We start from the raw sequence: 27,932 nt of genomic DNA on the forward strand, positions 1-27,932 counted from the left end.
GTTTCCTCATTAATTCCTTCCCCATTGTTCCGTGGAGGACTCCTGATATGCTTCTGGGGGTATCTTATCTTTGTCATTGTTTCATTTCCTGTTTATTTTCCACTGACTGTATCTGTTCATTTAACTCCATAGGTTTCTGTAGGATAGTATTAAAGCCTCAGTATGAAAGCTTCTGTACTGGATACTTAAAAACCCAACCAACAAAACCTACGCAAACCAAGTATTCTTCACAGTTAATGCTTTCATGGTAAGCTAAAGGGAAAAGAAGGCTCAAGGGTGACTTTATCACCATCTTCCAGTATTTAAAGGGTGGCTACAAAGAAGACAGAGACTCCGTTTTTACAGGAGTCACATAGGGAAGACAAGGGGTGATGGGCACAAGTTATTCCTGGGGAGATTCTGACTGGGCACAAGAGGAAAATGTTTCACACTGAGAGCAATCAACCATTGGAATAATCTCCCCAGGGAAGTGGTGACTCCCCAGCATTGGACACTGTTAAGGCTGGGCTGGACAGGGTGCTGGGACATCTAGTCTAGGTTATGCTTTGCATAAGAAGGTTGGACCAAATGATCCTTGAAGTCCATTGCCACCTGGGATTGATGGATTCTGTGATTGGTCTAACACCTTGCTGCCACTGAAGGGGACTATTCTCACTCCTCCTTTGTGCCAGATTACATGCTCATCTGCCTTCAAAAGTTGCCTCAGTTAAGCAAGTAATCAGTAAACCAGATTATCTTCAGGACATTGTGTGTGCTGCTTTCTAAGGCTTGAGCTGATTTCGAGGAGATTGGTTGAATGGATAATAAATGATTAAATGTTTAAATGGAGTTCCCTGGAACAATGGGGCAGTTGCTTCCTGGAAGAATGGAGTCTCCACACTTGATTGTGACTAAAATACCACCTAGAGACAGGAGCTTTAGCACTAGTGTTGGTGCATTGAGTCCCATTGTATTCTAGATTATATTCCAGCCCCAGCTTTCACGTTCCCAGATCCAGGTTATTGTGGTTATGCAGAATATTACTGGCACAACAAAGGCAGAACATTGCAACAGGGGTTGAAAATGAGTGTCAGGGTCTGAGCACTCTTTAGTTGAGTCTTACTGATGCCATGACCTGCGTTGCAGGTGGGCTGCTGAGGCTCTTGGTGCTCCTTTTGTCAAGGGATGCCTCTGAACACACAGAATTGTGACTTGTTTTAAAGCATGCCCCAAGGATGTATATATATGAATGGAAGGTCCATGCTAGAAGTTAGGGTGGTTGAAGTTGTCTCTTCTGTAGCCTCACACCATGTATTGATACCTTGGAGTATACATGAGCTACCCAAAGGCCAGTTACTAAACAAGCAATGGAGTTCATTAAGATGTGGGATTCCGTAGCTGGATGCAGACATGGCGTCTGGTTAGTACCTTAAAGCTGAAAGATAACATAAATCAAGGAATATCATTTGTTCCAGCTTCTGCTAAGTTTAGGTGACTCTTAAGTAGTTTCGTTTCCGATGCACGTCCTGATACCCAGACATTCAGGCTGTGTTATTACATTATCAATGTACTGATCTTCCTTTGGACAATGGAAACAGACCTTAACTTGTTGGCCACCATCCAACTGTATCTTCATACAACTTGGTAGGAAAACTTGACGTTACTGTTTATAAGATAGTTTGAAGCAGTCGAGACCGGTGGCCTCTGTCAAGGGTAAATGTTAAGGATGCTGCTTTGTGCATAGTTTTACTTGCGGAGAAAGCTTCATTTATTCCAGTAGGTTTAGGAATTGTGGCTGTCTTCCAGAATGAAGAAAATACTTCCTAAATCATAGGATCATAGAATAGTTTGGGTTGGAAAGGACCTTAAAGTCATGCAGTTCCAACACCCTGCCATGGGCAGGGGTGCCTCACCCTAGAACATATCATTCAAGGCTCTGTCCAATCTGGTCTTGAACACTGCCAGGGATGGAGCATTTACCACTTCTCTGGGCACCCTGTGCCAGCGCCTCAGCACCCTCACAGGGAAGAACTTCTCCCTTATATCCAACCTGAACTTCCCCTGTTTCAGTTTGAACCCATCACCCCTTGTCCTATCACTCCAGTCCCTGATGAAGAGTCCCTCTGCAGCATCCTTGTAGCCCCCTTCAGACACTGGAAGCTGCTCTGAGGTCTCCACGCAGCTTCTCTTCTCCAGGCTCAACAGCCCCAATGTTCTCAGCCTGTCTCCATACAGGAGGTGCTCCAGCCCCTGATCATCCTCGTGGCCTCCTCTGGACTTGCTCCAACAGCTCCATATCCTTCTTTTTTTGTGGCGTGCTTCCTTTCTTCCTGTATTTGTTTTCTATCTCTTCACGCTCCAGTTCTCCACATGTTTTAATTTGATATTCCCAAGGCCCAGAAAAGGCTTCCCTTGGAAGCTGCTCGTATACCATATGTTTTATCAGAATACCTGTTCATCATTTATTAGAAGTCCTCACTGGCTTTCTGGTGGCTCAGGGATTGCACTCTAATACTGATAAGATAGTGTTTAATCATGTATTCCAAAGCAGGAGATTTAGGTCACAGGATTAGTTTGTTAGGAAGCTTCAATCAAGAACATCTTAATTACAATGCATGCTGCACCCAGACAGATGTTGAAGTTTGAATGATGAGATAAAATGGAACTTTAGTTGATGCAGAGCACGGCAGAACACTAGACTTCATTTTTTAAGCAATGCCAATGGATTTGGGTTAAGAATGGAATGTCAGTGTGTGGCAATGAACTTGCAACAACTCCTTTTTCCCTTACCCTCTTTTCCCAGTATGTCCAAAGGGCTAAGTTCCCATTGACTATGTGAAGGAGTTGAGTTAATACTCCTGTTTTAAAGGTTTTTTTGTTAAGGAATTAAACCTTCTCAGGTGTAATTGGGACACGTAACACTTCACATGGTTTTGCTTTTGCAGGAATCGATAGCCGATACAATGAGGGTTGCAGGGAACTGGCAAACTATCTGCTTTTTGGCTTGTATAACCAGAATAACAACGACTTTGAAAGAACTGACTTTCCTGAAGAAGTTCTGGATGGTGAGTAACATACTCAGACCTATTCTTCAGTCTTCCTGGAGGGAGGGTGAGCAGAAGCAGGGGCAGAGCCAAAAAGAAGTCAACAAATCTCTAATTGTATATATACATCTGAAAAAAATGCTGCTGAAGAACTTTTGGTTTTAAACATGTTCCCCCAAATGTTCTAAATCTAACCAAATTCAGCCCATGATGAAGAGTCCTAGTTCAGTCATGGTATACATGTACACGTGTTGGCAATGACTGTGTGATCACACCACTGGAGTTCTAAACTACTTGAGCTCTTTTATACTTTATCAACTCCACTTCTGTATCATTTGGAAGGTGGCAATCACCATGATCATAGATGATTATTCCCTTACATGAAACCTTGAATATCTACCCCACAGGCTCTAATGCTAGTTTTAGTTGGAGTAACCTGATGTAATATCAGGCAAGAGCAGCTCTAGTTTCCAGTTGTGTAAGTGCTGTTTCAAGACTCCTCACTGACACTCTTGGCTTTTCAAAGGAGAGGCTGATGCAAGTTCTGTGCAAGACTTCAGAATAAACCCACAATTGTTCAAAACAGTGAGAAGTATCATTGTGCTTAGAACTGTATGTGGCTGCCAACTGTTTCTTGTTCTTTTTGTAGAGATGTGGGGAATGATGGTGTGTTCAAATAGTCAAACCATTTTCTTTTAGTGAGATACAGCATAGGAGAAATGTTTTCTATCCAGTTTCTGTGAGGGGTTTTTTAATGCCCATCCAATTCTGTTGATGGAGTCTTGATGCTGGAATAATATTGCTTCTGCTTGTTGCAGATATAATCATATTAATAAAGCCTGACAGTGTCCATCTGTACTGTAACCCTGTGAATTATAATCATCTTCTGCCATATGTGGCATACTGGAGGAACTTGCATTTTCACTGTCTAACTGAAAATGAGGTAAGTGCAACATGAATACAGATGAGATTTGCTAATGAATTGATATTCACAGTGCAACTTCATTGTAACATTCCTTCCAGAATGCTTGCTTTCTTCTTTTGCATACTCAGCAGGGGAGTGATCTGTGTATTAATGGATATTAATAATTTTGCTAATGTGTGCTAGAAGAATATGTTTTTAATACTCTCTGTTTGTTGGAGCATGAAGACAAATTGCTCCCCTCGCCCACTAATTACTATTGTTTTGACATGAGTCAATGATCTTTTAATGAGGAAAAACATGTGGGTTGTGAGAAATGCAGACTCAGAATCAAGTATTACAGTTGACAGTGAGATTTCCAATGATGGCCTTGTTTGCTACCAAAGTAGTGTTTTAATGTGGTGTTTGCCAATAGTTCATAGAATCCTAGAATGGTTTGGGTTGGAAAGGACCTTAAGATCATGCAGTTCCAATCCCCCTGCCATGGGCAGGGACACCTCACCCTAGACTGTTGCCTAAGGCTCTGTCCAGCCTGGCCTTGAACACTGCCAGGGATGGAGCATTCACCACTTCTTTTGGCACCCTATGCCAGGGCCTCAGCACCCTCACAGTAAAGAACTTCTTCCTTATATCTAACCTGAATCGGTTGTAGAATATTAGAAAAGATTGGCTTAGTAAGCCATTTAAAATCAAGAAACTTTATTATATACTTTCATTTTAACTTTCAACTCTTCCTTTCAAGAGCTATTAACCTTACTTTCACTGCACCATGGGAGTGATGCGTTTCATCTTGCAGTTAAAAGCCAAGGTATTCTTAGAAAAGGTCTGTTCATCATAGTCAAGCACTGTCAGAGGAGCAAGAAGTGAAAATACTCTCTATCTAGGTGTAGAATAAGAACCTTTTTACTCTAGTTGAGACTGGAGATGCTTCTTCCTAAATGCCATCATGGGAAGCTTCCCCCCCTGTTCAGTCTATGTAGTTTCTTTTCTCAGTTTCTGAAGGGAGTGGGTTAGGGAGTGAAGCTGCTGGAAGAATGAATGGGGTGGTCAGGGAGAGAAACCTTTTGTTCCTTTGAGTTTCTAGCTTGAAAGTAATGGGGTTTGTGGTAGATTGATTGTGTCTCTTATGTGGCTGTTTGATAGTTTAGATCACAGAATTATGAAATAATTGAGGTTAGAAGGGACATCTGGAGATCATCCTGTCCAACCCTGAGGTCAGATCATGTCACTTGAGTTTTCTTGCAGCTGGATATTGAAATCATCCACGGATGATGACTGTAGAACTTCTTTTGGCTGCAGAACTTTTGGCTATCTGCTCCATTACCTCGCTGTCCTAATATCATAGAATCACAGAATGGCTTGTGTTGGACTTTAAAGCTCATCCAGTTCCAACTTCCCTGCCATGAGCAGGGACACCTTCCACTAGAGCAGGTTGCTCCAAGCCCCTGTGTCCAACCTGGCCTTGAACACTGCCAGGGATGGGGCATCCTTCGTAACAGTAAGAAAGAGTTTCCTTTTATCTAATCTGAACCCTTCCTGTTTTAAATCATACCCTTTGTCACACATCCTGCAACTGCAGACCACTGTGAAGAGCCTGGTTCACCATCTCAATAAGATTTTGTGGGTGTTTGAAGGCAGTTATGAGGTCCAGTCATTACCTCCTTCAGGCTGAAGAAGCCTGGGTCTCTCCTTGTAGGACAAGTGCTTCAACCCACTGATTGCCGTGGTGGCCCTCCAGTGAACTTGCTCCACAACAAGCAGCAATGTCTTGCTTGTTCATGGGTCCCGAAACTGGATGCAGTGTTGTAGATACACTGCTTTGAATGCTGCATAGAGAGGGATAAGATCTTTATATTAAGATATAAACTGCTGAGCTATAGGTTAAAGCATGCCACAGCAAAATCTGAAGCCTGGCTTCACAAGGCTTTTCTGTTGCCAAAATCCCCACTGAAAGGGCAAATCTTGAAGCGTACCTGACCGTGATAAAGCATTGGAATCAAGAATGAAGTGGTTCTTAACACACTATTGCTAGGACAACTACAGTCCCAGCTGTTGGATTTTAAGTTTCATCTGCTTATGGGCTTTTATATGACTTATTGTGGGGAGTAGAAACCTTAATCACACAGTACTGGCTTGAAATAATGATTTAACTAGAAAGGTAAACCACACACCTTGCTGTTTGTGGAAATGAATGGAAAAGTTTGGTTTCTGAAGCTGAAAACACATTTACTTCATTGCTGCTTCATCTGAATGAGCTGAGCGATGCATTCCCAGCCACATTCCTAATGTATAAGAACTGCCAGGTTCCTAGATTGCTTCTGAAAGAGAAACAAAAAGCTATTGCTGTGTCAGGCTTTAGGTGCATCCTGTTTATAGGAGCTTTCCCTCTAGTGGCCTTTAAGATTGGCTTTTTCAGTGATAAAAATAGCTTTTGCTTGCTTTTATAAAAATGAAACCCAAAAAGCTCAGGAGTTCTAAAAATAAAGCAAACAAATGCCATACCTGGCTCTGTTCAGCTCTTTAATCTGGCAAAACCTACAGCATCACCTTCCTTTCTTCCTTCTTATTTATTGGAAGAAAAAAACTATTATTAACATGCTTCAAAATAACCAAATAAGATAAAGTACTGAAATCTGATGAATACTGTATAAGCTTTCTAGGTGTCGTGACTGTGCTGTTTATAGGCTGGGCTGCATTCTGCAATCTCAGATAGTGAGCAAGCCTTTAGCACCCTGCCAAAACCCCAGTTCTTATTCTGACAGCATTTTAAGCCTTGAGAAACTGGCAGTTGTTTGGGGCTTGGCTTCGAACTGGAACTTTGATCTGACTTCCTGGGATTGAAGAAAGAACGTATCTTAGAGGAACCGCGGCTGCATCTTCAATTCAGGCTTGTCTTAAAAGAACTTGTTCTTAAAATAACTTGTTGGGTGTACCCTGAAGCTCACAAAAGCTCTATACAAGAAGTTCATAATCATGTAATTTGCCTTGATATTAAGTTCAGAGCACTGTATATAAAAAAAGGAAGAAAGTAAATAGACAAAACATCACTACCTTCTGATCTTGCTCCAGAAAGCAAATGACTCTTGAAGTACCCAGTGGGGCTCAGCCTGTTGGTTTCAGGCTTACTGCTAAACTGTCCCTTTCCAGATAAAAATGAGAGAGCATTTTTAGGGTTTTATTCTGTTCTAAAAATGATTTTTATGTGATTTGGCTCTTCAGCCTGGTTTTTATGCTTTTCTGAGCCGTAAGTATGATATTTGTTCTTCTCTTCTGCTCTTCAGTCTACTCAAGTCTTCAGGCAACTTCAGTCTGCTACTAGTGTGAAACAGCAGCATAGTCATGTCTCTTCTTTCCTCCTCCTTTTCCTATATCCATCTCTACCTCAGACAGCAACTGCTTCTCTTTGCTTGTTCTGTGACCTGAGGCATATCTATCCCCATGAAGTGTGGCAAGTTTTTTGTGGCACAAGTTGGTATTCTGAAAATATCTTTTATTGCTTAAAAGTTGTTCCTAATCTAGTAGATGATGTTGAAAGACTTCATTGAAAGCTGAAAATAAAGTATATAGTTATGTCTTCATATAACCTTATGAAAAACCTTGCTCTGAAGTTTGATTTTTAAAGAACTATTGCCATTGGCTTCAATAAATCACTGCTATGATGGAGTTTCCAAAATGTAGAGACTAAAGAGGTTCTTAAGCTTCTGGAAGCTCTAGGTGATATTTTAGTGGATGATGTGACACTCGCTATGGAATTGAAACAGTAGAATAAATATTCCCTTTTGTACAAAACTAACAATTAATTAGGCATGCCTGATCACATTTTCTTTTTAACTACTTCTTTCAGTATGAAGATGAAGAAGTTGCAGAGGAATTCAAGATTTCCAGCTTTGTAGACATGGTTCGGGATTGCAGTCGCATTGGTATTCCGTACAGCTGCCAAGGTAGGGTAGCTTGGTTTTTGCTTATAGGGGTGTTAGTGCTTTGCAGCATGCAGATCAACAGCTCAGGGAATGAAGATTTCCTTGCCTTTGGTAAGAAATAACTATTATTGTGTCAGTAGTTGCCTTTGAGGCTCTTTTTGCTTAAGAGTTGGATTCCTTTCTGAAAAATGGAAGCTTCATCTGAAGGGTGAATGCTCCCAGCGTGAGTCAATTTGCATTCAGAGAAGTGTGTTCTGCTGCTACACAAGATCTCTGTTCAGATGGGAGCTCCAGATAAATACTTCTTTATGTAAGGAGAGAATAAACATTTTGTTATGCAAGGTTCCTTTTTTAGCACTGAAAAAAACTGGACTGCACGACTTCCTGTTGTGATCTGTAGCCAACCTCACAGCCCCAGCAGAGTAATCTTACATTGTTCAGGGAAGTTTGCAGTATCCCCAATGGTGAATAATGCCAAAGCAATGCAGTGCTTGTACAGCATGAGCATGTGCGGCTTTATATGATTTATTGTGGTGAGTAACCTTAGTACAGTAGGTGAGAGGCAAACCATAAAGGAAATTGCTTTCTATTTTTGAATCACATAAGTTCAAAACAAGCTAATTCAGATTTTTGGTTCTTTTCTGTTTAATTCCTAATTCTTCATTGCGTCTTTTAAAGAAAGGACGATAAGCTCTGACTGCCTGAAAAATCACTAACAGGTCAGGGCGTGGGGGAAGGATGACAGTTCTTTGCTAGGAAGTATCTGAAGAAGGTGTGTAGGATGATAATCACACATCACTTCAGATGGCTTATAGCTTCACTGATGTGTACCAGGGAGGACGGTTTTCCTCTCCCCCGAGTTAAAATTCTGATTAACACTGGGATGATGGCTTTAACCTGCCAGAGGGGAGATTGAGATGAGCTCTGAGGCAGAAGCTCTTCCCCGTGAGGGTGCTGAGGCGCTGGCACAGGGTGCCCAGAGAAGCTGTGGCTGCCCCATTCCTGGCAGTGTTCAAGGCCAGCTTGGACACAGGGGCTTGGAGCAACCTGCTCTAGTGGAAGGTGTCCCTGCCCGTGGCAGGGGATTGGAACTGGATGAGCTTTAAGGTCCCTTCCAACACAAGACAGGCTGGGATTCTATGATGATGACAGTATTTTAAGGCCGAACATCTGAAGAAATTGGGGTAAGCAAAGCTCCCTGGTTTTTATCTTGAAATTTAATGGGCACAGTTTTGCTAATGGTGTTGGAATGAAATTTGCAAAGAGACAGAATACCCTGTACTGGACTGATAGCTGGAAAAAAGGGATATAATATGGGGTGTAAATAAAGAAGTTTCTAAAAGCTACATACTTCACAAAGCCCATTTTTTGATTAGAGACTTGAAGTTGTACAAAGACAGGATAATTGAGATCCTTTATTAGAATCTCAGAACAACTCTAATATCACACAGCAAGTTCAACTGCTGGTGTTCGTGAGGCAATGTTAAACACTGCAACATTTCTTTTTCAGGTCACCTGCAGATATTTGACATGTTCATTGTTGAGAAGTGGCCGATAGTGCAGGCGTTTGCGCTGGAGGGAATCGGGGGCGATGGCTTCTTTACAATGAAATATGAAGTGAGTAGTTACCTTTTTCCTTCTCTTCCATTCCTATTCTGCAGCAGAAATTGAATCATGGAATTATTTCCGTTGGAAAGTACCATTTGAGATCATCTCATCCTGACTCACCAGTCACGAGAGCTTCTAAGTTGGATGATGTTTCTCAGGATCTTACGCAGCTGAGTTCTGAATGTGCAGGGCTGGAGACACCACAATCTTGCTGAGAGACTGTTATGTTCTGCACAGCACTCAGTCCTGGCTAAACCATGGCTATTGATCATTCTTCAAGCCCCCTGTTGTGATTTAGAGCTCCTTTCCTTATTTTCTAGAGCTTCCTCTACCAATAACAGAAAACACTTCTTTAAACTCAGCTAAATGGGTATAGATCTTCAAGAACAGTGTAAAAGAAGCTGGTTAAGCTGGTTAGTGACCAATGCTGAGAGATAAACTGAGAAAATAAGAAGTGATTGTATTTCTTGGGTCATTGGTTTTGACACAAGAGATGCATCTACTTTTCTCATCAACATTATATATGGTTGGGTCATCACAGCCTGCTGAATAGGGCAACAGTCAAGATTTTGGATGATGCTCCTAGTTTTAATAATGATTTGCTGTTCCATTCTAAGCCATTTGTGTCATTTGACTTGCCTATTGACTAATTCAACACTAGCAGCATCTTCAGAGGACAGCTTTGTATTTATGTACTTGTTTGAATCTTCTCCTATTTAATTTTCTTGGACATCTGCCCCAGAAATGCAGATGTCCTATTTTTCTCGTTATTCCTCTATTTTTACAGCCAGAATGTTCTTTGTCTGGCTTCTGACAACTGGAAAAACCCCCAAGGAATTCATAGTACCATTGTTAAAGTCTCATCACATGTAGTACTGTACATGCTTGCTCAGTAATCTATTATGTGAGTTCAAATGTGCCTTTTTCTGAGCACTGAACTCTTTTCATTGATAACCTTCATCCTTTTTTTCTTTATTCCATTACTATTGATACCTTTCTTAATGCTTTTCTTCTTTTAATTCATTCCATCACTAGTACTGTAATCATCTTCCTGTACCAACCTGTAAATACTTTATCTCTTTAACTTATAATACTTCAATGATTTTAATGAAACCATTAAATACAAAGTACAGATAGATGAGCATCCTTGTGGTGGTCTGCCTAAGTATCAGTAGCCTTTATTGATGTCAGAAAGGAGCCAATGGACTCTAAATACAGGAGTCGTTTGGGTCTTTAATGATCCTTGCTAATTCCTTTCAGGAATCTGTAGCTGCTTTGAGGAAATGGCAATGACATTTGTAAAGACAGACCCTCTCCTGTTAAATTGTGGGAGTTGCCACTGTCTTTACAGCGCACTTGCAGGCTTAAAAAGGAGCAATGAAAACTCTCAGTATCTACGTGTAAGCCTTTTAGCTCTGGCAGTTCAGCCAGTTCCAGCCTGAGTTGTTGCTTTCTTCCCCCTTAAAGTCATAAGGGCATTTCAAGTGGGAAGTGGCATTCTTGACTCTTTATGTAACTGTTTATGCATGGCTATCTGATAGGCAGCTGCTATATGTCACAGAAGGGGAGGAAAAAACAGTCTATGAGAGGAAGTACATTTGGGATCACTGTAAGTGACCTGTAAGTGAAAACTGCCGTTACTAAAAGGGGGTGTTCTCAGTGCATTTTTAGCTCCTCAAACTGACATTCCCCTCTGCTATGTTTTCTAAGCTGTTGATTTTAAGATAATCTAATGAACCACGTAATAAATGTGCTTCATAAAATGTGCTTCTGTGATGCTCTCTAGTACTGAGGCCACAGATGTGGCTGCCCCATCCCTGGCAGTGTTCAAGGCCAGGTTGGACACAGGGGCTTGGAGCAACCTGCTCTAGTGGAAGGTGTCCCTGCCCGTGGCAGGGGTTGGAACTGTGTGAGCTTTAAGCTCCTTTCCAACACAAACCAGTCTGGGGTTCTATGATAACTTGCTATATTTTTTTTTCAGTGCTTTAAGGGCAATTGCTCTATTACTACAGAAATCAGAATTGCTCAAGATGCTGTAATTCAGAGACTTTACTGTGCCAATAGGTGAACTTTTAATTAAGTGGGTGGTGGGGATTCTGTGAATGCAGAGACTATTCGGGGTCAAGTTTCCCTTAATATATTTTGGAACAGTGTTCTCATGCCTCATCTGGCTACTTGGAAAGAGGTATTGCTGATTGCTAAGTTAAGTAGCCTATATTTACATTATGCTTACGGCAAGCATTGGCTGGTGTGTAGGACACGTAGCCTTGGAATCTGCTTCTTGTCTGTCTTGTCTCAGAAAACTGATGTTTCCCTCTTGCTTGTACCAGCCGAAGCTATTCTTTGCTATTCATTCAACTTGAAAAACTTTGTGAGATGATTTGTTTGAAAGGTGGACGCAAAACGTTCCACATCAAACCCTCACTTTAGGAGATGAGTCTTGGACGCATCCAGAGCATTTACATCTTGTCAAGTCTTTTGTAACCAGTAGTGTAAAAATAGTTATGAATTCAGAGTTAAGGAGGGCTGGTAGACTGGGCAGTGTGCTGCAAGTCTGTCTGTGTGGCTTAAACCTGAATCTGTGGCATTCTTCATGGTGTTTCTCACAGCAGTGTGTTTAAAATCTGTTTCAGTTAATGGATGTCAGCGTTGATTTGTGGAAGACATACAGCAAGATGGATCCTGTTTCCTTGGAGGACTTGCTCTTTGAGGTAATGCAGGTGAAATAGTCTGAATCAGCTGCTGGTTTGTTCGTGTAGCTGCAGAGCAAAACTGGTGTGGTTTTGTTCGCTTGGTTTTACTAGTGCTTATGGACTTAATCTACTGGCTCTGCATACTGTTGTTTGTAAGGTCTCTTCCCTTTCCTCAAATCAACCATAAAATCCACGAAACATTAGAACTGCTTATCTTGGATTTCTGGAATGTCTTAGTTTGCTGATCTTCTCCTGAAAGTTTTTCTAAATAGCGTGTGAGTGTTCTTCAGGTCATAGGATTATGTACAAAGAACAGACTGTTGGTATGTCTGTGTGGGTTAATCCTCCTTCTGCAGCAAGGGTGGGGAGAGAATCCACTTTAACATACAGCCATTCTTCCAGGAAAACCCACTTCTCAGGATCGCTTTAAGCGGGTAACAGTGACACATAGTGGCTGAACTGATGCTTTGTGGAATACCAACAGCCGTTGTAAAGTGATTCCTCATTTTAATGTGATGCTCTGATCTCAGTGCCACAGAAGAAAGCAATGTATGACTATTAGTATATATGATTTTGTTCAGTTTCTAGCTTGGCAGCAAAGCAGGCTTTTAATATATAGCAAGTTGAGCAGCAAGTATTCTTTATTAATAAAATACTGGTAGTTCACCCCAATTTGGTTGTTTAATCAACTGCTCTAATGAAAATTAGAATGTTATACGGTTTACAAGGCTGTCAGTCTAAACAGTCACTCTCTGATGCTTCACTTCCCTTTTCCTGGGGATGTGAGGTAAATGTTTGGGACTTTTCTTGTATGTGGTAAGTCTACCCTGAAACAGACTTATTTATCCTACTTTGAAGTGTTGAATCTGGAAGTTGTTAAATTGGCTTCAAATTTTCTGGGAAAATAAGGTAAAGAATGGGGTTTGCATACAACTTTGGTTTCACAGACGTTGGTGATTTAAAAAATGACTAATTTTCGCAGTGAGGGTGAAGTTAGGTGACCTTAAAGACCATTTGAAGCTGATATATGTTTCTGCTTTGTTAAGATAGTTTTGATTTCACTAAGTTCTGATTTGAACTCCACTTGGGGTTTAAAAGAATGTTCTGTACAATATTGGCATGTTCTAAAAAACTCACAAAACCACATGTTAGTTCTTAGCTTCTATGGAAAGATTATTTGCACTGGAATATTCTCCAATGCTAGTTTTTCCCTCTAAATGTAAACCTGTATTTTAAACCACTAATATAGACTTTATTGATATTTCAGCTTGTAAGATGTCATCAACATTCACTCTCTAGATTTCATTCATTGCTGCATTAGTGAAGTAGCTGAAGTAAAATACTGTATAATACTTGTACCACTGCTAAAATCATAGTTCTGGGTTTGCCTGTTATATATATCTGAGAAACTACACTTTCCAAAATCAGGATGAGTGTAATCTTCCAAGTTAATATGTGACAAGTAACTGAAAATAATCTTGAGAGCAGCCTGATTCTATGAGGTTCCTGCTTTATCAGCATGATACAGTCTTTTCTTTATTGATGCTCTGTTTTTTTAGCTCTTAGCTGTAGTCTTAGCTGTAATCATCTTCCTTTTTTATTCTGCTTCAGTGAGGTGTTACTGAGATTGCCTTTTCCACTTAGCAGTTGTTTCGACAAATGCAGATGAAGAAATGACTGCAACTCACATATCATGAGCTCCCCAAATTCCCCACCCTGTTCCTCATTTTCTGTCCACAAGCTTACTTAACATCAGATACAAGTTACTGCGAAACCAGATACAGATTGAAAAATTGAGAATTAAATTTGCCCAAGGGTTCATTTTGGAAGTCTTATGGGAAACTTTAAGTCCGAGTTGGGAGTGATCTGAAACCAGTCTATTCCCATAGGTTAAAAGCAGATAGTGCAGAGCTCTGGTCCTTTTCGCTCTTCTGTCTCCCAGAAAAACCCAACCCACAAACAAAAAACCCCACAAATCTGAAAAAGACCCCTAAAATCCAGCAGAAAGTCCTTATCTTTTATATCAGGTTTATTTTTCTTATTGTTTCTTTGGGCAGGCTGTACTCTGTATTGCATAGTGAAATGTAATCTGTGTTGTTCTAAAGTAATTCGTGTTCTTTCAGTACAATCTATGAAATCCTTTCTCTGGTATAACACTTCCCTTAATGTCGAATATTTTTCTTGTAGGATTTAATGGTTTTTGAGCACCAGTGGACCAAGTTTTTTGCTAATTTTGATACTGAAATTCCCTTCATTCTGGAACTGTCGGAATCTCAGGCGGGAGAGGTAGGTCTTCTTCAGTAATCCTTTGAACCCTCGTGCCATCCACACGCAAGTATAAGTATTCAGCATTCAGGTTTCTGGTTTTTGGTTTCTTCTTCTCCCTCCCCCATGTCACCTTTCATTGTTTGGGAAATGTGTTTCTTTTTGTTCCTTTGGGAATTGTGTTTCTTTTTAAGTTCACCACCCACCTTATCTGTCCATGGCTTAGCATTGCCCGGTGTAATTCAGTTGAGTGTTTGTTCATTGATAATCGAATTGAGTTGATGTATGTCTGCACAGCAAATACCTATTTGTAGATAGATTAACTTTAATTTGGTGGAAGCTCTGGTATGTGCATTTCCAAACAAGGTTGCACGTGTCAAATCTTAAGCATAGCTTAGCTCTGGGACCCCCAGCACAAGAGGGACGTGGAGCTGTTGGAGTGAGGCCAGAGAAGGCCACGGAGATGCTGCGAGGGCTGGAGCAGCTCTGCTCTGGAGCCAGGCTGAGAGAGCTGGGCTGGGGCAGCCTGGAGAAGAGAAGGCTCCTGAAGGGGACACCTTAGAGCAGTTCCAGTGCCTAAAGGGGCTCCAGGAAACCTGGAGAGGGGCTTTGGACAAGGGCCTGGAGGGCCAGGACAAGGGGAATGGCTTTAACCTGCCCGAGGGGAGGTTGAGATGAGCTCTTGGGCAGAAGCTCTTCCCTGTGAGGGTGCTGAGGCGCTGGCACAGGGTGCCCAGAGAAGCTGTGGCTGCCCCATCCCTGGCAGTGTTCAAGGCCAGGTTGGACACAGGGGCTTGGAGCAACCTGCTCTAGTGGAAGGCGTCCCTGCCTGTGGCCGGGGGTTGGAACTGGAGGAGCTTCAAGGTTCCTTCCAACACAAACCATCCTGTGATTCTAATAGAACTGATGGTAACATAACAGCATAGGTGAAAATAGCACAGTACTTTCTGGTGGCAGGAGGTTTTTCTAAGAGGGATGATTCAGGTTTCTTCTCAGTGATAATGAAGATATATCACGCTTTCTGTTCACTTACTTACTCATCAGTTTGGTTTTTTTCTACTTCTTCACAGCCTTTCAGAAGTTATTTCAGTCATGGAATGATCTCAAGTCATATAACAGATAACAGGTATTACTCATTATTCCCTGTGAAATGGTGGTGTCACTAGTACCTCAATATGTTATTTCCATACCTCTGATGCTATAATGCTTATAATTCCCTTTGAGATCATCTCATTATATCACATCTCATCTTTGTATATTGAAAAGAAATGTGCAAGGGTATTTCTGGGAAGGATAAGCCACATTTTCATGGGATTTAATGCTGCTGTCACTGTGTTTGAAACCATCCACTTTGTGCATTCTAGTATGGTCAGTGTCTTCACAGTCAGATATCTGGTCCCTTCCAACGTGGTATTCTATGATCTAAACAAACTCATGATCTTACACAGTTCAGTTGGTCCTATTTATGTGATGGTCTTACTTGTATGATACTGTTGGTCCTCTTTATGATACTCAAACCCAATTAAAATACGCAGGTTGAAGAAGTCAGTATGCTTTTGTGTGTCACAACATGCACAAGACCAGTGCTTAAAATAGGTGGTTAAAACCCCAAATCTTAGCCAATATAGGCCGAGGAATGCAGCTTTATTTCATTTCAGCCTAGAATTTTAACTGAGAGAGGAAGGTTGCTTGTCCTGTGTTGCAAAACCAAGACTTCTGCTGTTTTGAGCTAAATAAAGGTTGCTTAGCTACTTGAATGTCTGCAGATTCCTCTTTATTTGGAATTAAACAGTGGAGTTCAATGTCCTTCATTGTTTTCAGCATCCTATGTTGTTTGCATTTAAATAATGAGAAGAAAGACCTTGACCTCTCCAGCTGAGTCTTGGGCCCAAAGCCAGAACTGCAACCAAAATAGTTTTGCTTAATTCAACAATATAGTCATTTCAGGCTTTTTCAAAATGGTAAATTTTCAACTAGTCAGCTTTTCAAGGCAATTTACATGAAAAAAGAGGGAGAAAAAACCTTCTAATGGCGTTTGGGAAACAGCCTTGAGATATTTAAAGTAGGTTTTTTCTTTGGAACTCGGTCTTTTCAACGGGAAGTTTTCTATAACTAGAGTAAACTTTTTTGTCCTACTCTTCTAGAAATCCAGTAGTTGGTCCTTCAGACTTGAAATCTTTGATTTTATTTGTTGTTTGTAAGTTTTCCTTAAATATTATGGTGCTGATTCCCCTCTTTTCTCCTTAGCCCTAGCCGGCAGCCCTTTGTCCTGTTCGGTAGCCACTCAACTAAGGAAAACTTGAACTCTGGTAACTTTAATTTTCCATCAGAAGGACATCTTGTTCGAAACACTGGCCTTGAGGGGAGCACTGCAAAGCATATGGTAAGGCTTTTATGTAGTTAGCTGATATATTGAAGCATTGTGCATTTTCTTTGTATGCTTTTTGTACCCTTAAAATACTTACCTTACGTGAGTTAAACACCAATTTCTTCTTAGCATATAAAAACATGTTACCTTAACAATCAGTTTAAGGAACAAATTTCCTTTTTCTTTCTTTTTCCAAGTCAAATTATACTGGATGTTAAATCAGGGATTCCTGAAGGGGTGAAAATATTTTTTCCCCTATAAAAAGACAACTTTTTAAACACTTGTGGTGCTGTAAATGTGTGGGGTGGGGGAGAGGGAAAAGCTTTTGTGAGGACCTTTGTTCTAGCCATAAGGTGAAAATCTTCCTGATAGTAACATATGATGTACTCAACTCTGACACACAGAATCTTGTTTTAATCAGCATTGTTTAGCCATTCCTTAAAAAGAAATAGTCACATTTTGATAATGTCTGTGTGAATAGACACAGTGTACTTGTGTATATCCCAATTTCCATGTATGCTTCAGCAACTGAACAGTTCATGAAACTCTGCAACTCTTTCTGGTGTTCCAAAGCAATGTTAAGCTCAAGTTGTAAGATTAACTTGTTTCCATTTTCAAGTAAAAGCTTAGTTTTAAAACATATGATGAGGTCGATGGCTTGTTGCACGTAACTGGGGAAGCGACCCCAGGGAATTCAGATCCTCTGGCTGGCTGGGCTGGGTGCATCAAGAAGGTAACTCGCAGCGAAGGAGGAGAGGTAGCGTGGAGCTTGCGTTGTGTAGTTCTCCCTGTGAGCAATTCCCATGGGCTCCAGGAGTGTCCATCAGTTGTGCGAGTCCAGAGTCTGTGCTGCTGAGGAGATGGATGTGGTTGAGTACAGGTCATCGTGGAGTGAGAGTATGATTGAGGGAGTGAGTTTATGATCTTGTTGTGACAGCATTTCATGCGGAGGTGCCTTAGAGCTGGATGGACGTGGGTATTCTGAACACTGCATGTGTTGAGAGCCTGAGAAAGGATTGTTTTAGCATCTGGTGAAATCTCATCCTCCATTTGCTGCTCTTTCTAACTCTATTTCTGTAAAAACACTTCCAATTTTGCTTTTTTTTCCCTTGTTAACTTTCCCATTAAGACCATTTGATATCTTCCAAAATGCAAGTACGGTTTTATTCTGATGTACTTGCTCCACTGTTGTCCTCAGATTCTGACGTTGTTCTTAAAAAGGTGGTTTATTTACAGGTACAGGTGATACTGTTTTAATAGGGTGTCATGAAAATAGTAAATAAGACCATGTGCAAGCATAGTTTTGGGACCCTGACACACTTTCCTCTTCATGAAAAGAGCAGTTGACGTAGGAAATTGAACACACATTAACGCTTACGGAAGTCAGAGCTCATCTCCTTTCCAAAGTCTTTCAACCATTCAGGTCAAGTCAAAAGTGAAATATTCCTATGAAAACGTAAGTTGCTTTTTTACACTCCAGTTCAGTCTGTGTTGTACTCTTCCTGTAGTATGTCAGTGGTTAGAAGACTTAAGGGGAACTTAGCTGATTGTTAGTTGTGGCACCAATTTGTTTTACTAAGGTCTTTTTGTATCTTGTTACTACTGACAACTAGGTAGTGCAGTGTGTATCTCCAAAGGGACCTCTGGCTTGTTCAAGGACCTATTTTTTTGGAACCACTCACATTCCTTTCCTGGGTAAGTACATTAAAAATGCCAAGCAGTAATTGAAGGCAGTTATTCTCTTTGCTTATTTAAAAGCTGTAGCAATTTAAAGACAGCTTTGATTCCTTTATGAGCATTAGGCTATGGAGTGGTAGGTAACATGTAGTTCTGTAGCCAGTGCATGAAATCATCGTAGAACATTGTTCCTTTGCATATCCTACCTTCCTGTGTGGAAATCTGTCAGAGCTGAGTGTGCAAACCTTTTACAAGCACTACAAAAACATTTAAGTCCATGATCCATACAGGCTGATAGAAGAACACTCCTCAAAAATAGAGTAATTCAAAGTGGTAGTTGTCAAATAAACCTGCTTTGTTTTTAATTTGACAATATAATTGAGGATTTTTACAGGATAGAGAAAATTCTTTGACTTTCATCCTTTATCCTCTGATTTGGGTCCAGTGGAGTGTGTTATAACAACTGTCTTCCATAATAAAAACAAGCCATGTGAAATCTTTAAAAGCAATTTTCTTACTCATTTTAAATGGCTGCAGGAGTCCATGGATAAAGTCAGTTTCCTTATCTTGAAACCATATCCAGCTCAGAAATATCTGAAAAGAAGATGGCTGGAAAATGGAAGGAATTATGGCATATGTTTGCTCTAGTTGTGCTTTTTCCTGGACATCCAGGCATGGGAGACAGGATCTTTGTTCTGACCCAGCGCAGCTGGTTTTGGGGGATGCAGATCTCTTGGCTGTGGGATGCACTGTCTGTCCTGACACAGCTTAACCTGTGCTTGGCTCTATTTGAAATCTGCAGTTGTATAAAATACTGGCTAAATGTCATGTGAGATACTCAGCAGAAATGTTATGCCCATGAAGTTCTGTATAAATGCTTCTGAAAGTGCTTAAACCAAACACTTTTGTCTTTAACACAGGAAATGACAACGAGATGCACAAGCAAGCTGAACAAATGTAAGCTGCCGACTTTCTATTATGGCTTAATTCTTCACTCTTTCTACCTGGTGGCAGTAGGTCAAAGCTGCTTTTAGTCAGCAGTGGCTGTTGGCATTTGCAGAGCTACACTTTGATTTAGCATAATGTGAGAGGGTTTCAAAGGCAAATTGCTCATTGAAGGTTTCAGTGAGCAAACTAGGAATTGTTAGTGTGATGTTCCTTCTACTGTACAGGAAAGTGTGCAAGGAAATAGTAGTAAATTCTGCTTAAATTCTTTTATCTTCACACTTAAATAGCCTTAAAATGTACTTTATATACACTAAGGGGAAAGTATCTGTAACTGAATGGGATCATGTTCCGTTGATAGAAGTAAAAGTGATTTTCTTAGTTTCATTAAGCTAAACAACATGTTAAATTTATAATGGTTAGTAAAAACACCAACAGGGAACACTGAAACTTGTAAGTAATTTCATTGTATTAAAGGATAGATAAAAGTTAACTTTGGGATTTTTTTATTACTAAGCAACAAAGCTCCAGCACATTTTAACCTTCACAAAACAAGACTTTGTTTATCCATGTTGATGTCCACTTCTCTGCATGTTGTAGATACCTGTCGAGCTTTAAGAGTGTGGTAGATAACCTGCTTTGGTACTGTTCTTAATCTTGATAAACCAGACCTTTCCTTAGAGATTTTGTCCTCCTTGCTCATTAGGATCATTTTAGGAGCCTGTTCTTGCTTCTGCACTGGAGCAGGTTAGCAAGAGCTTAAAGATGTGTCAGAGGGAGCTGGTGGTGGTGACCTTTCCTGCTAAGTACTGTTGACTTTTGGCAGCTGTGATGTGGGTCTCAAAGATGAAAAAGTGAAGTTACCAGACTGAGCAGCAGACTTTTCTCTTTATAGTAACTTTGACAAGTAATTTTGCTTACATGTATGTTCCAATGAAGCATATGGAATACATATATACGTATGTATACATGTATATATAAAACCATATAGAATATTGTTGGGTATTACTGGATGGCGAGGCACTGACATAGGCAGCCCAGAGAAGCTGTGGCCGCCCCATCCCTGGAAGTTCAAAGAGAAGCATTGCTGCATTTTGGGCCATGTTTAAGAGCCTCAAATGCTTCTTTCCATCCCTCAGGAATCCTATGCATACGGTGCATATGGCTTAAATGCTGTATCCTTCTCTTTCCTCCCTCCCTCAACATCTGGCAGTTGCAGAGGAGCAATGAGAGGAGTGAAAATTTGGAGAAGTAGGACTGTTTTGTTGATCTGCTTACCTTTGTGTTCCAATTTAGCTGGAAGACAGAGGCTGATGTTTCTTAGCTGAGCACAGATAGGGTTTTTTCAGTAGTTCTGGAGCTATAAATATGTGGCTGTAAGTCACTTCTGGCTTCAGCCAACCTTTGTTTATTTCTGTACAATATTTTCAGTTCCCTTTTAAGGAGGGAATTGGACAGAGCCAGGGCATAGAAGTGCTCTAAAGGGTGTGGTGACTGGTTTACTTTGGCATCTTTTTTTGCTTGACATGCTCCAGAACAAGTCACTCTCTGAAGCTGCTTCACTCTGTTTCCCAGTTTTGCTTTTGCAGAACACGGGGCCCCTGTTCTGTTCTTATTGGAGTATTTAGGATGTGATCCTCAACACAACTGCAGTGAAAGTCAACAATAAAACATCTTGGTTTTTAGCTTGACTCATTAGAGCAGGGATATATTTGTGCCACGAGGTTTTTTTCCCCAAGATATTCTGTAATTTGAGCAATTTGCTTGCTCTAATTCAGTTTATATTAAATTAAAAGATTAAGTATAAAACTATGGGAGTGGTGAGGCACTGGCACAGGGTGCCCAGAGAAGCTGTGGCTGCCCCATCCCTGGCAGTGTTCAAGGCCAGGTTGGACACAGGGGCTTGGAGCAACCTGCTCTAGTGGAAGGTGTCCCTGCCCGTGGCAGGGGGTTGGACCTGGATGAGCTTTAAGGTCCCTTCCAACCCAAATCATTCTATGGTTCTGTGATTTCTACACTTACTTGAACAAGGACCCCTTTAATATAAGGGAGTTGTGTTATGAGAGGACAACCAGCTCCTTTAAACAGAGGAGGAAGAAAACTCTATCTGTCTAGTAAATGTTGTGTTTGTATCTCTCTTCAGTACGCTGTTGTCGCAAATATATACTGCTGTTGTAGAGGCTGTGCTTGCTGGCATTGAGTGCTATGCTAAAACTTCCACTGAATCCAAGGTAAATGAAGCACCCATTCTGTACACTGTCCTTGTTGATTTGGATTGCTTGCAATAGAAGATTACACGCAAACCAAAAGAAAACATACAATAAATGTTTCCATCAACTGCATAACATTAATGATGTTAATACTGTGGCCTCCAACCAGTCTCTCTGAATTCTGTTTAAAACAGAGAAATTTCAAAATATATCTAATTTTATCCATCTGCAACTGTTTTTCCATCCTTCATGAATTTTCCCAAGCTTATAGTAAGGAAAATCAGTTATGTGAAAGAACAGATTTTAGCCTGGTGCATCAGTGTGGTGTTGTCTAGTATGTGGTCTTCTGTTTACCTTATGGGTGCTCCTGTGGTGGCTGGGATTTGGGACTATAGGAAAAGAGATTTTATTCTCTATTCCCTTTTTTTCAGGCAAAGGAGGTAGCAGAACAGATACTAATGTCTGTGTTAGATACCCTGCATTTAACCCAACTTAAAACGGCACTGCGGTATGTATTATCAAATACTTACTGGTGTATTGTGTCGATGTATGAGCTTCTTTGGCACAAAACGTACATCAAATATTAAGTTTAAAATGAACTTGCCTGCTTGCCAGATACCAAGGCTTTGCTTTCAGACTTCTAAAACCATTATAACAAGTCCATTTATCTTTTCCCCCCTTTTTTATTGCTTCAACAGTTATTTTGCTTTAAATCTATTATTGCTTATTTCTTACATGTAGAACAAGTATAAACCACATTTTTCACCAGTACAATTTCTGTTTTACAGCTCCAAAATCACTTTTCAGATTCAGGCCGTGAATAATCATGGCAGGTTTGTATCATCATCTTACTCTTCTTGTTATGAATTAGTGGGTTTAATACAGCAATAAGTTTTTTTTCTTCTCTTGGAACTTCTGAGAAAACATTGCATTGATTATTTCATGCAAGATGTACTAAATGCTTTTGTGTATGAGACAGTTTAATCATTTCATATCTGTAAGTCTGTGCAATCTTAAAAACATCTAAAAAATCTAAGCCAGCTGGGCAGACCAGTTTTATTCACTGTTAGTGAGTAGAAGTAGGAGTAGTTTTAAAACCATGCTTTTAACTTAAATGATATAATAGAATCATAGAATGTTTTGGGTTGGAAAGAACCTTAAGATCATCTACTTCCAACCCCCTGCCATGGGCAGGGATGCCTCACCCATGACCATGTTGCCCAAGGCTCTGTCCAACCTGGCCTTGAACACTGCCAGGGATGGAGCATTTACCACTTCTCTGGGCACCCTGTGCCAGCGCCTCAGCACCCTCACAGGGAAGAGCTTCTGCCTTAGATCTAACCTGAACTTCCCTGTTTAAGTTTAAACCCATCACCCCTTGTCCTATCACTACAGTCCCAAGCTTGGGGTTTTTTTAATCCCCATCCTATCTAATTGACTGAAAGGACCGACACAAATAAGAGTTTATTTTAAAATATAGTTGCTTTTCTGGCTGCTCTGGAGTGACTCAGAGTGATCTAACCTTTAAATATTTCATAATCATTACTGTTGCAGAATTACTCCATTAGATAACGAGGACAGCCTGAGTTTGATTAAAACGGTAAGTAAGCTGCTCTGTGTTCTGATTATACATTTTACTAGAAGATTGAGCTCAAATGACTTTTTTTTTTTTAATGGGACATGCTGAGGTTTTTACCTGTGTGAATACAAATGTAAGGGGAGAGATGAGAGAAATTCCAGGTGCTGAAACCAGGTAAAATTGAGTTTTAACATGAAGTCAGACAGTGCAATTTAGAATACAATATTAACATAGAATGATGATCTCAGACTTTCCACCCAATATAAAAGTGTTTCAGGAGGTTTAAGACATATGGATTTTGCTGCTTCAATTGAAATGGTTCAAGTTGTGCTTTCTTTTCCTTTCTCTCCAACTGTTTGATTGCTGTAGGCGTCTATGATGGTATTTGACATTCCGGATTTGCTCACAGGAAGAGGATGCTTGGGATCTGTTGTCTTTTCAGAGTCCTTTCTAACATCCCAGATACAAGTAAAAGAAAAAGGTACCTATTTTAAATGCTAACAACAGTGTTGTCATTCTGTCACAGCTTTGATGTGATGCAAGAGCAAAAGGGCTTCCGATTGATGTTACTACTATTAGCATTACGGTCGTAAGCCTTTGGATTAATTGAAAGACCTCAGTGTTTTAGCTTGAATATCTTAAGTGTCAAGTTTCTCTCATTTCACTTAAAAGACTTTGGCTTTTATGGCTGCTTTGTGATACAGCAGGGCTGAGGTGTGAAAGATTCAAGTGTAATAGTACCCTTCCTGCATTTTCTTCAACCTTAGCGACTGTTTTCTACTGTATGAGGAAATTCAAACAGCTCTTTTCCATCCCTTTTGTAACATTTTATGCAATAAGTTTTAATTTCAGTTGCTCTTTGTTTGGAAAAGATGAAACAACAGTGAAAAAGGATATGATTTTTAGGAAGCTTGGGTTTGGAACATTTAAAATACAGCATACTAAGGAATTTCCATAACTTCAGACAAGTGCATGTTCTCCAGATTGTTTACATGTGACAAAAATAGATACTGAGGTTGTCTGAGCAGTATTTATGAACTCTTGTATCCAGACAGGCTGTGGGTTTTTAACCATGGGAGTTGGAATACTTTTGGTAGGGAGGAAAGCAAAGGAAGAAGCCATGTACTAAGACGAGAATAAAAGCAGGGTTTGTTTGGCACCGTGTAACAGCTCTGTGCATGTTGCAGCCCCTGCAAAAGCTTTGCTTCGACACTAATAAGTCCTTAAAATGATTTCCTAAAGGAATTTCAAATCCTAAAAGTAACTCATTGAACAGTCTGAAGGGTGTGGGTGGTGTTATACTACTTTGCTTTCCATTTACTCCCCTGCAGATGGCAGCATTAATTCAGAAACCAGCCACATAATACTGACGGCACCAATCCCAAGATACGCTTCTTGGCTGGTTAGTACACCAAAACTTCTTTGAGATTCTTCTATACATACAGATTCACAAATGAGAATGTGTTGTAGAAGTATGGATGTATGAGGAAAAAAGCTGGAACTAACTTGGGTATTGAAACAGAATATTATTATATTGATACTATTCGGATTTTTGAATTTGGGCATGGAGTGAAAAACTAGTAAGTGGAAACAGGCAGCTGGTTCCATTCACAACAAGAGTTTTAAATTATTTCATTTTCGCCACTTCAGTTTTTCAGCTGTGTAAAGGCCTGGGTTTTCAAGTACTCAGTGTGACTTGTGTTTATTGTGGATCACTTCAATGTCTGCCCCAGCAGAGAGCATAGTCTGCTTCCAGACCTCTGATGTATTACGCTGCGTTAGAGGTGTAATTCTAATGAATTTTATGAGGTTGGGCAACATTACGCCTTTGGCAATCCATACTTAAATACTCTTAAGAGTAATAAAAAATAAGACTGAATGGGATACTCTATTTGTGTCTATTCAGTAATATTTTAGACTTTAATGGGGAGTATTCCCTTGAAATTCAAGGCCAGGTTGGACACAGGGGCTTGGAGCAACCTGCTCTAGTGGAAGGTGTCCCTGCCCGTGGCAGGGGGTTGGAACTGGGTGAGCTTTAAGGTCCCTTCCAAACCAGGCTGAGATTCTATGAATGTGTTTTAAGGAACAATTTAGGCCCCAGGGTGACACAGTATAAGAGCACAGAGTTGACTGAAGCCGCCTGCTCTCAGAGCTTTAACTATTCGCAGTACCTAAGGTTCTTGTTTGCCTTCAATCTTCTTTAATGCTTTTTATTGAACATCGGACTTGCTTTATCTACTAACCATACAAATGGAAACTCTTTCTGGCTACAGGTTGAAGATAGTGATGTGAAACTGTCTGAAAAGGCACAGCATATATTGAAGGTAAGATTAAATACTTCTGTTAAACTAGAAAGTTACGCTTTCAATGACCAGTAGTCAAAAAATCTTAGCTGCTTAGTGGCTTTTATTATGCTTGTTAGTCCTCTTCTACTAAGGACTTGCCTGTTCTACCCTGTTTCTTTCAAAGGTTGACCTACCAAAAAAAAATACACAATGGGTGTAAAAGTTTGAGTCATTTCAAAGAATGACAAAAGCCAAGAGCAAAAAGAGTTCTACTAAAGCTTGGATTTCATGGAAGTCTCACTGAGTATTACCCATGGAGCACATGTGTTCCGTAGAAACACCCCAAATTCAATGCCATTCTACATGCAACTTTCTTTTAACTTAATTAGCATGCTAAATGTCTAAAGGAAAACACTTTAAGCACTCTGTAAAAGAAAAGAATTTGGGATCTGGGAACATCTTAAACCACATGAGTTTCACATTTGTGGTTTCATTTGTGGTTACCAGAAATCTTCATTTATAAATAGATTTATTTTCCTGTAATATACTTTGAGTTCAGTGGCTTGACAATCTAAAAAGAAAAAGCTATGCCTTGTGATTGTGACAATAGTTTGTAACTCAATAGCTACTGGCAAAATTAAAGTGGGGAAGGGGGAGTCCTTATAAATGGTCCTTTGGCACGATGTCTTTCACTAGTATTTCTGTTTAAAAGTTCTGACAGATACTGTTAAAAATCTCTTCTCTTGGAGCAAAAGCATGAGAAAGTATTCCTGCCTGGATTACAGTCCTTGATCCCATTTGTGATACTTGTGTTTGTGTTTCCTCTTTAGGAAGACAAATCTTTTCTGGGCACTTTACTCACCGGAGGTGATGGAGCATATATTTATTCTAGCAATCCACAGGCCAAGCCTGCAGAAGGTGAGATGTGGTTTATTGTTTTCCATTGCTTATAGAGTTGTTCAACTTGTCCTTGTTTTGTGTTTGTTTTGGGTTTATTTTTTTAACATGAGAGATGCACAGTTTCTGGGATTCACACATCTGGTGAGCCTACCTATACTGTCTTAAGCTTTCTTTCCATTTGCCTTTATAACTGTCTTGTTAAACTCCATGTCTTACTACTTTTGTCCCCAGCCTCTGCTTGAAATCATAGAATCATAGAATGCTTTGGGTTGGAAAGGACCTTAAGATCATCTAGTTCCAAACCCCACTGCCATGGGCCCAGACATCTCTCTCTAGACCATGTCCCCGAAGGCTCTGTCCAACCTGTCCTTGAACACTGCCAGGGATGGAGCATTTACCACTTCTTTTGGGCAACCTGTGTCAGAGCCTCACCACCCTCACAGTAAAGAACTTCCTTATATCTAACCTGAACTTCTCCTCTTTAACTTCAAACCCATCACCCCTTGTCCTGTCTCTACAGTCCTGATGAAAAGTCCCTCTCCAGCATCCTTGTAGACCCCAAATCACTAGCCCTAGAAGAAGGATTCCTACCAGGCCTACAGGCTTGCTTTCTGAGGCACATGGGACTCTTACATGATTGACAATGAGGCTTTGCAGACCTAGAAGATGGCTTTTTTTTCCATAGTTAACATTCAAATCATGCACAAACTGGCTGCTTCTGCCCTTAATAGATCATGTACCATATGTTCCCTGCCTTTTCTTTACCTCCAGGAACATTAGGTTGGAAAGATTGGGCATTACAGTAGTGACAGAATGCCATGGGCTCCCAGCTCAAGAATTGAAGACAAATATGTACCTTTTGGGCAATGTGACATGCTGCCTGTAATGTAGGAGGGGATTGGAATGATTTCCTTCTAAATTTATTTATGGAGTTGTGTTCTTTGCTCCTAGCAAAGCCTCCTCCTGGAGTTGACATGCCGTCCCACTTTTTTTCCATTGTCTTTTTCACTCAGGAGCTCCAGTGCTTGTTGGCACAAATGCTCACTGTATTGTTGTAGAATCTCAGACTGGTTTGTGTTGGAAGGGAGCTTAAAGCTCATCCAGTTCCAAGCCCCTGCCACGGGCAGGGACACCTTCCACTAGAGCAGGTTGCTCTAAGCCCCTGTGTCCAACCTGGCCTTGAACACTGCCAGGGATGGGGCAGCCACAGCTTCTCTGGGCACCCTGTGCCAGCGCCTCAGCACCCTCACAGGGAAGAGCTTCTGCCCAAGAGCTCATCTCAGTCTCCCCTCGGGCAGGTTAAAGCCATTCCCCTTGTCCTGTCCCTACAGGCCCTTGCAAAATGCTTTATCTTCGCCCTTTTCAAGTTCAGTCAAATCACTGCTTTCTGACACAAGATTACTAGCAACAGTCTTAGATCATTCCTCTTCTTTCGGTCCCTTTACCTTCAAGAACTAAAGTGTGACATGAATATCACAGTAATATAACTAAAGGCAATTTGGGTGGTCTGTTGGGAGAGGTTTGCCTTGTGTTAGCA

General features: G+C 40.6%; 1 protein-coding gene across 1 annotated transcript in view; it reads left to right on the forward strand.

The window, feature by feature from the left end:
• Positions 1-27,932, forward strand: part of C7H20orf194 (chromosome 7 C20orf194 homolog) — a 78,801-nt gene that overhangs the window by 15,817 nt on the left and 35,052 nt on the right. The window contains exons 3-20 of the mRNA XM_030491485.1: positions 2,925-3,044; positions 3,842-3,966; positions 7,790-7,886; positions 9,376-9,482; positions 12,107-12,184; positions 14,354-14,452; positions 15,502-15,557; positions 16,679-16,814; positions 18,413-18,494; positions 19,397-19,433; positions 21,565-21,652; positions 22,063-22,139; positions 22,420-22,464; positions 23,186-23,231; positions 23,580-23,691; positions 24,542-24,612; positions 25,484-25,534; positions 26,326-26,413. Of these exons, the coding sequence (XP_030347345.1) occupies positions 2,925-3,044; positions 3,842-3,966; positions 7,790-7,886; positions 9,376-9,482; positions 12,107-12,184; positions 14,354-14,452; positions 15,502-15,557; positions 16,679-16,814; positions 18,413-18,494; positions 19,397-19,433; positions 21,565-21,652; positions 22,063-22,139; positions 22,420-22,464; positions 23,186-23,231; positions 23,580-23,691; positions 24,542-24,612; positions 25,484-25,534; positions 26,326-26,413 (1,515 nt within the window). The remainder of the gene's footprint in view (positions 1-2,924; positions 3,045-3,841; positions 3,967-7,789; positions 7,887-9,375; positions 9,483-12,106; positions 12,185-14,353; positions 14,453-15,501; positions 15,558-16,678; positions 16,815-18,412; positions 18,495-19,396; positions 19,434-21,564; positions 21,653-22,062; positions 22,140-22,419; positions 22,465-23,185; positions 23,232-23,579; positions 23,692-24,541; positions 24,613-25,483; positions 25,535-26,325; positions 26,414-27,932) is intronic.

Source organism: Strigops habroptila, chromosome 7, assembly GCF_004027225.2.
Source record: "Strigops habroptila isolate Jane chromosome 7, bStrHab1.2.pri, whole genome shotgun sequence".
Lineage (NCBI taxonomy): Eukaryota > Metazoa > Chordata > Aves > Psittaciformes > Psittacidae > Strigops > Strigops habroptila.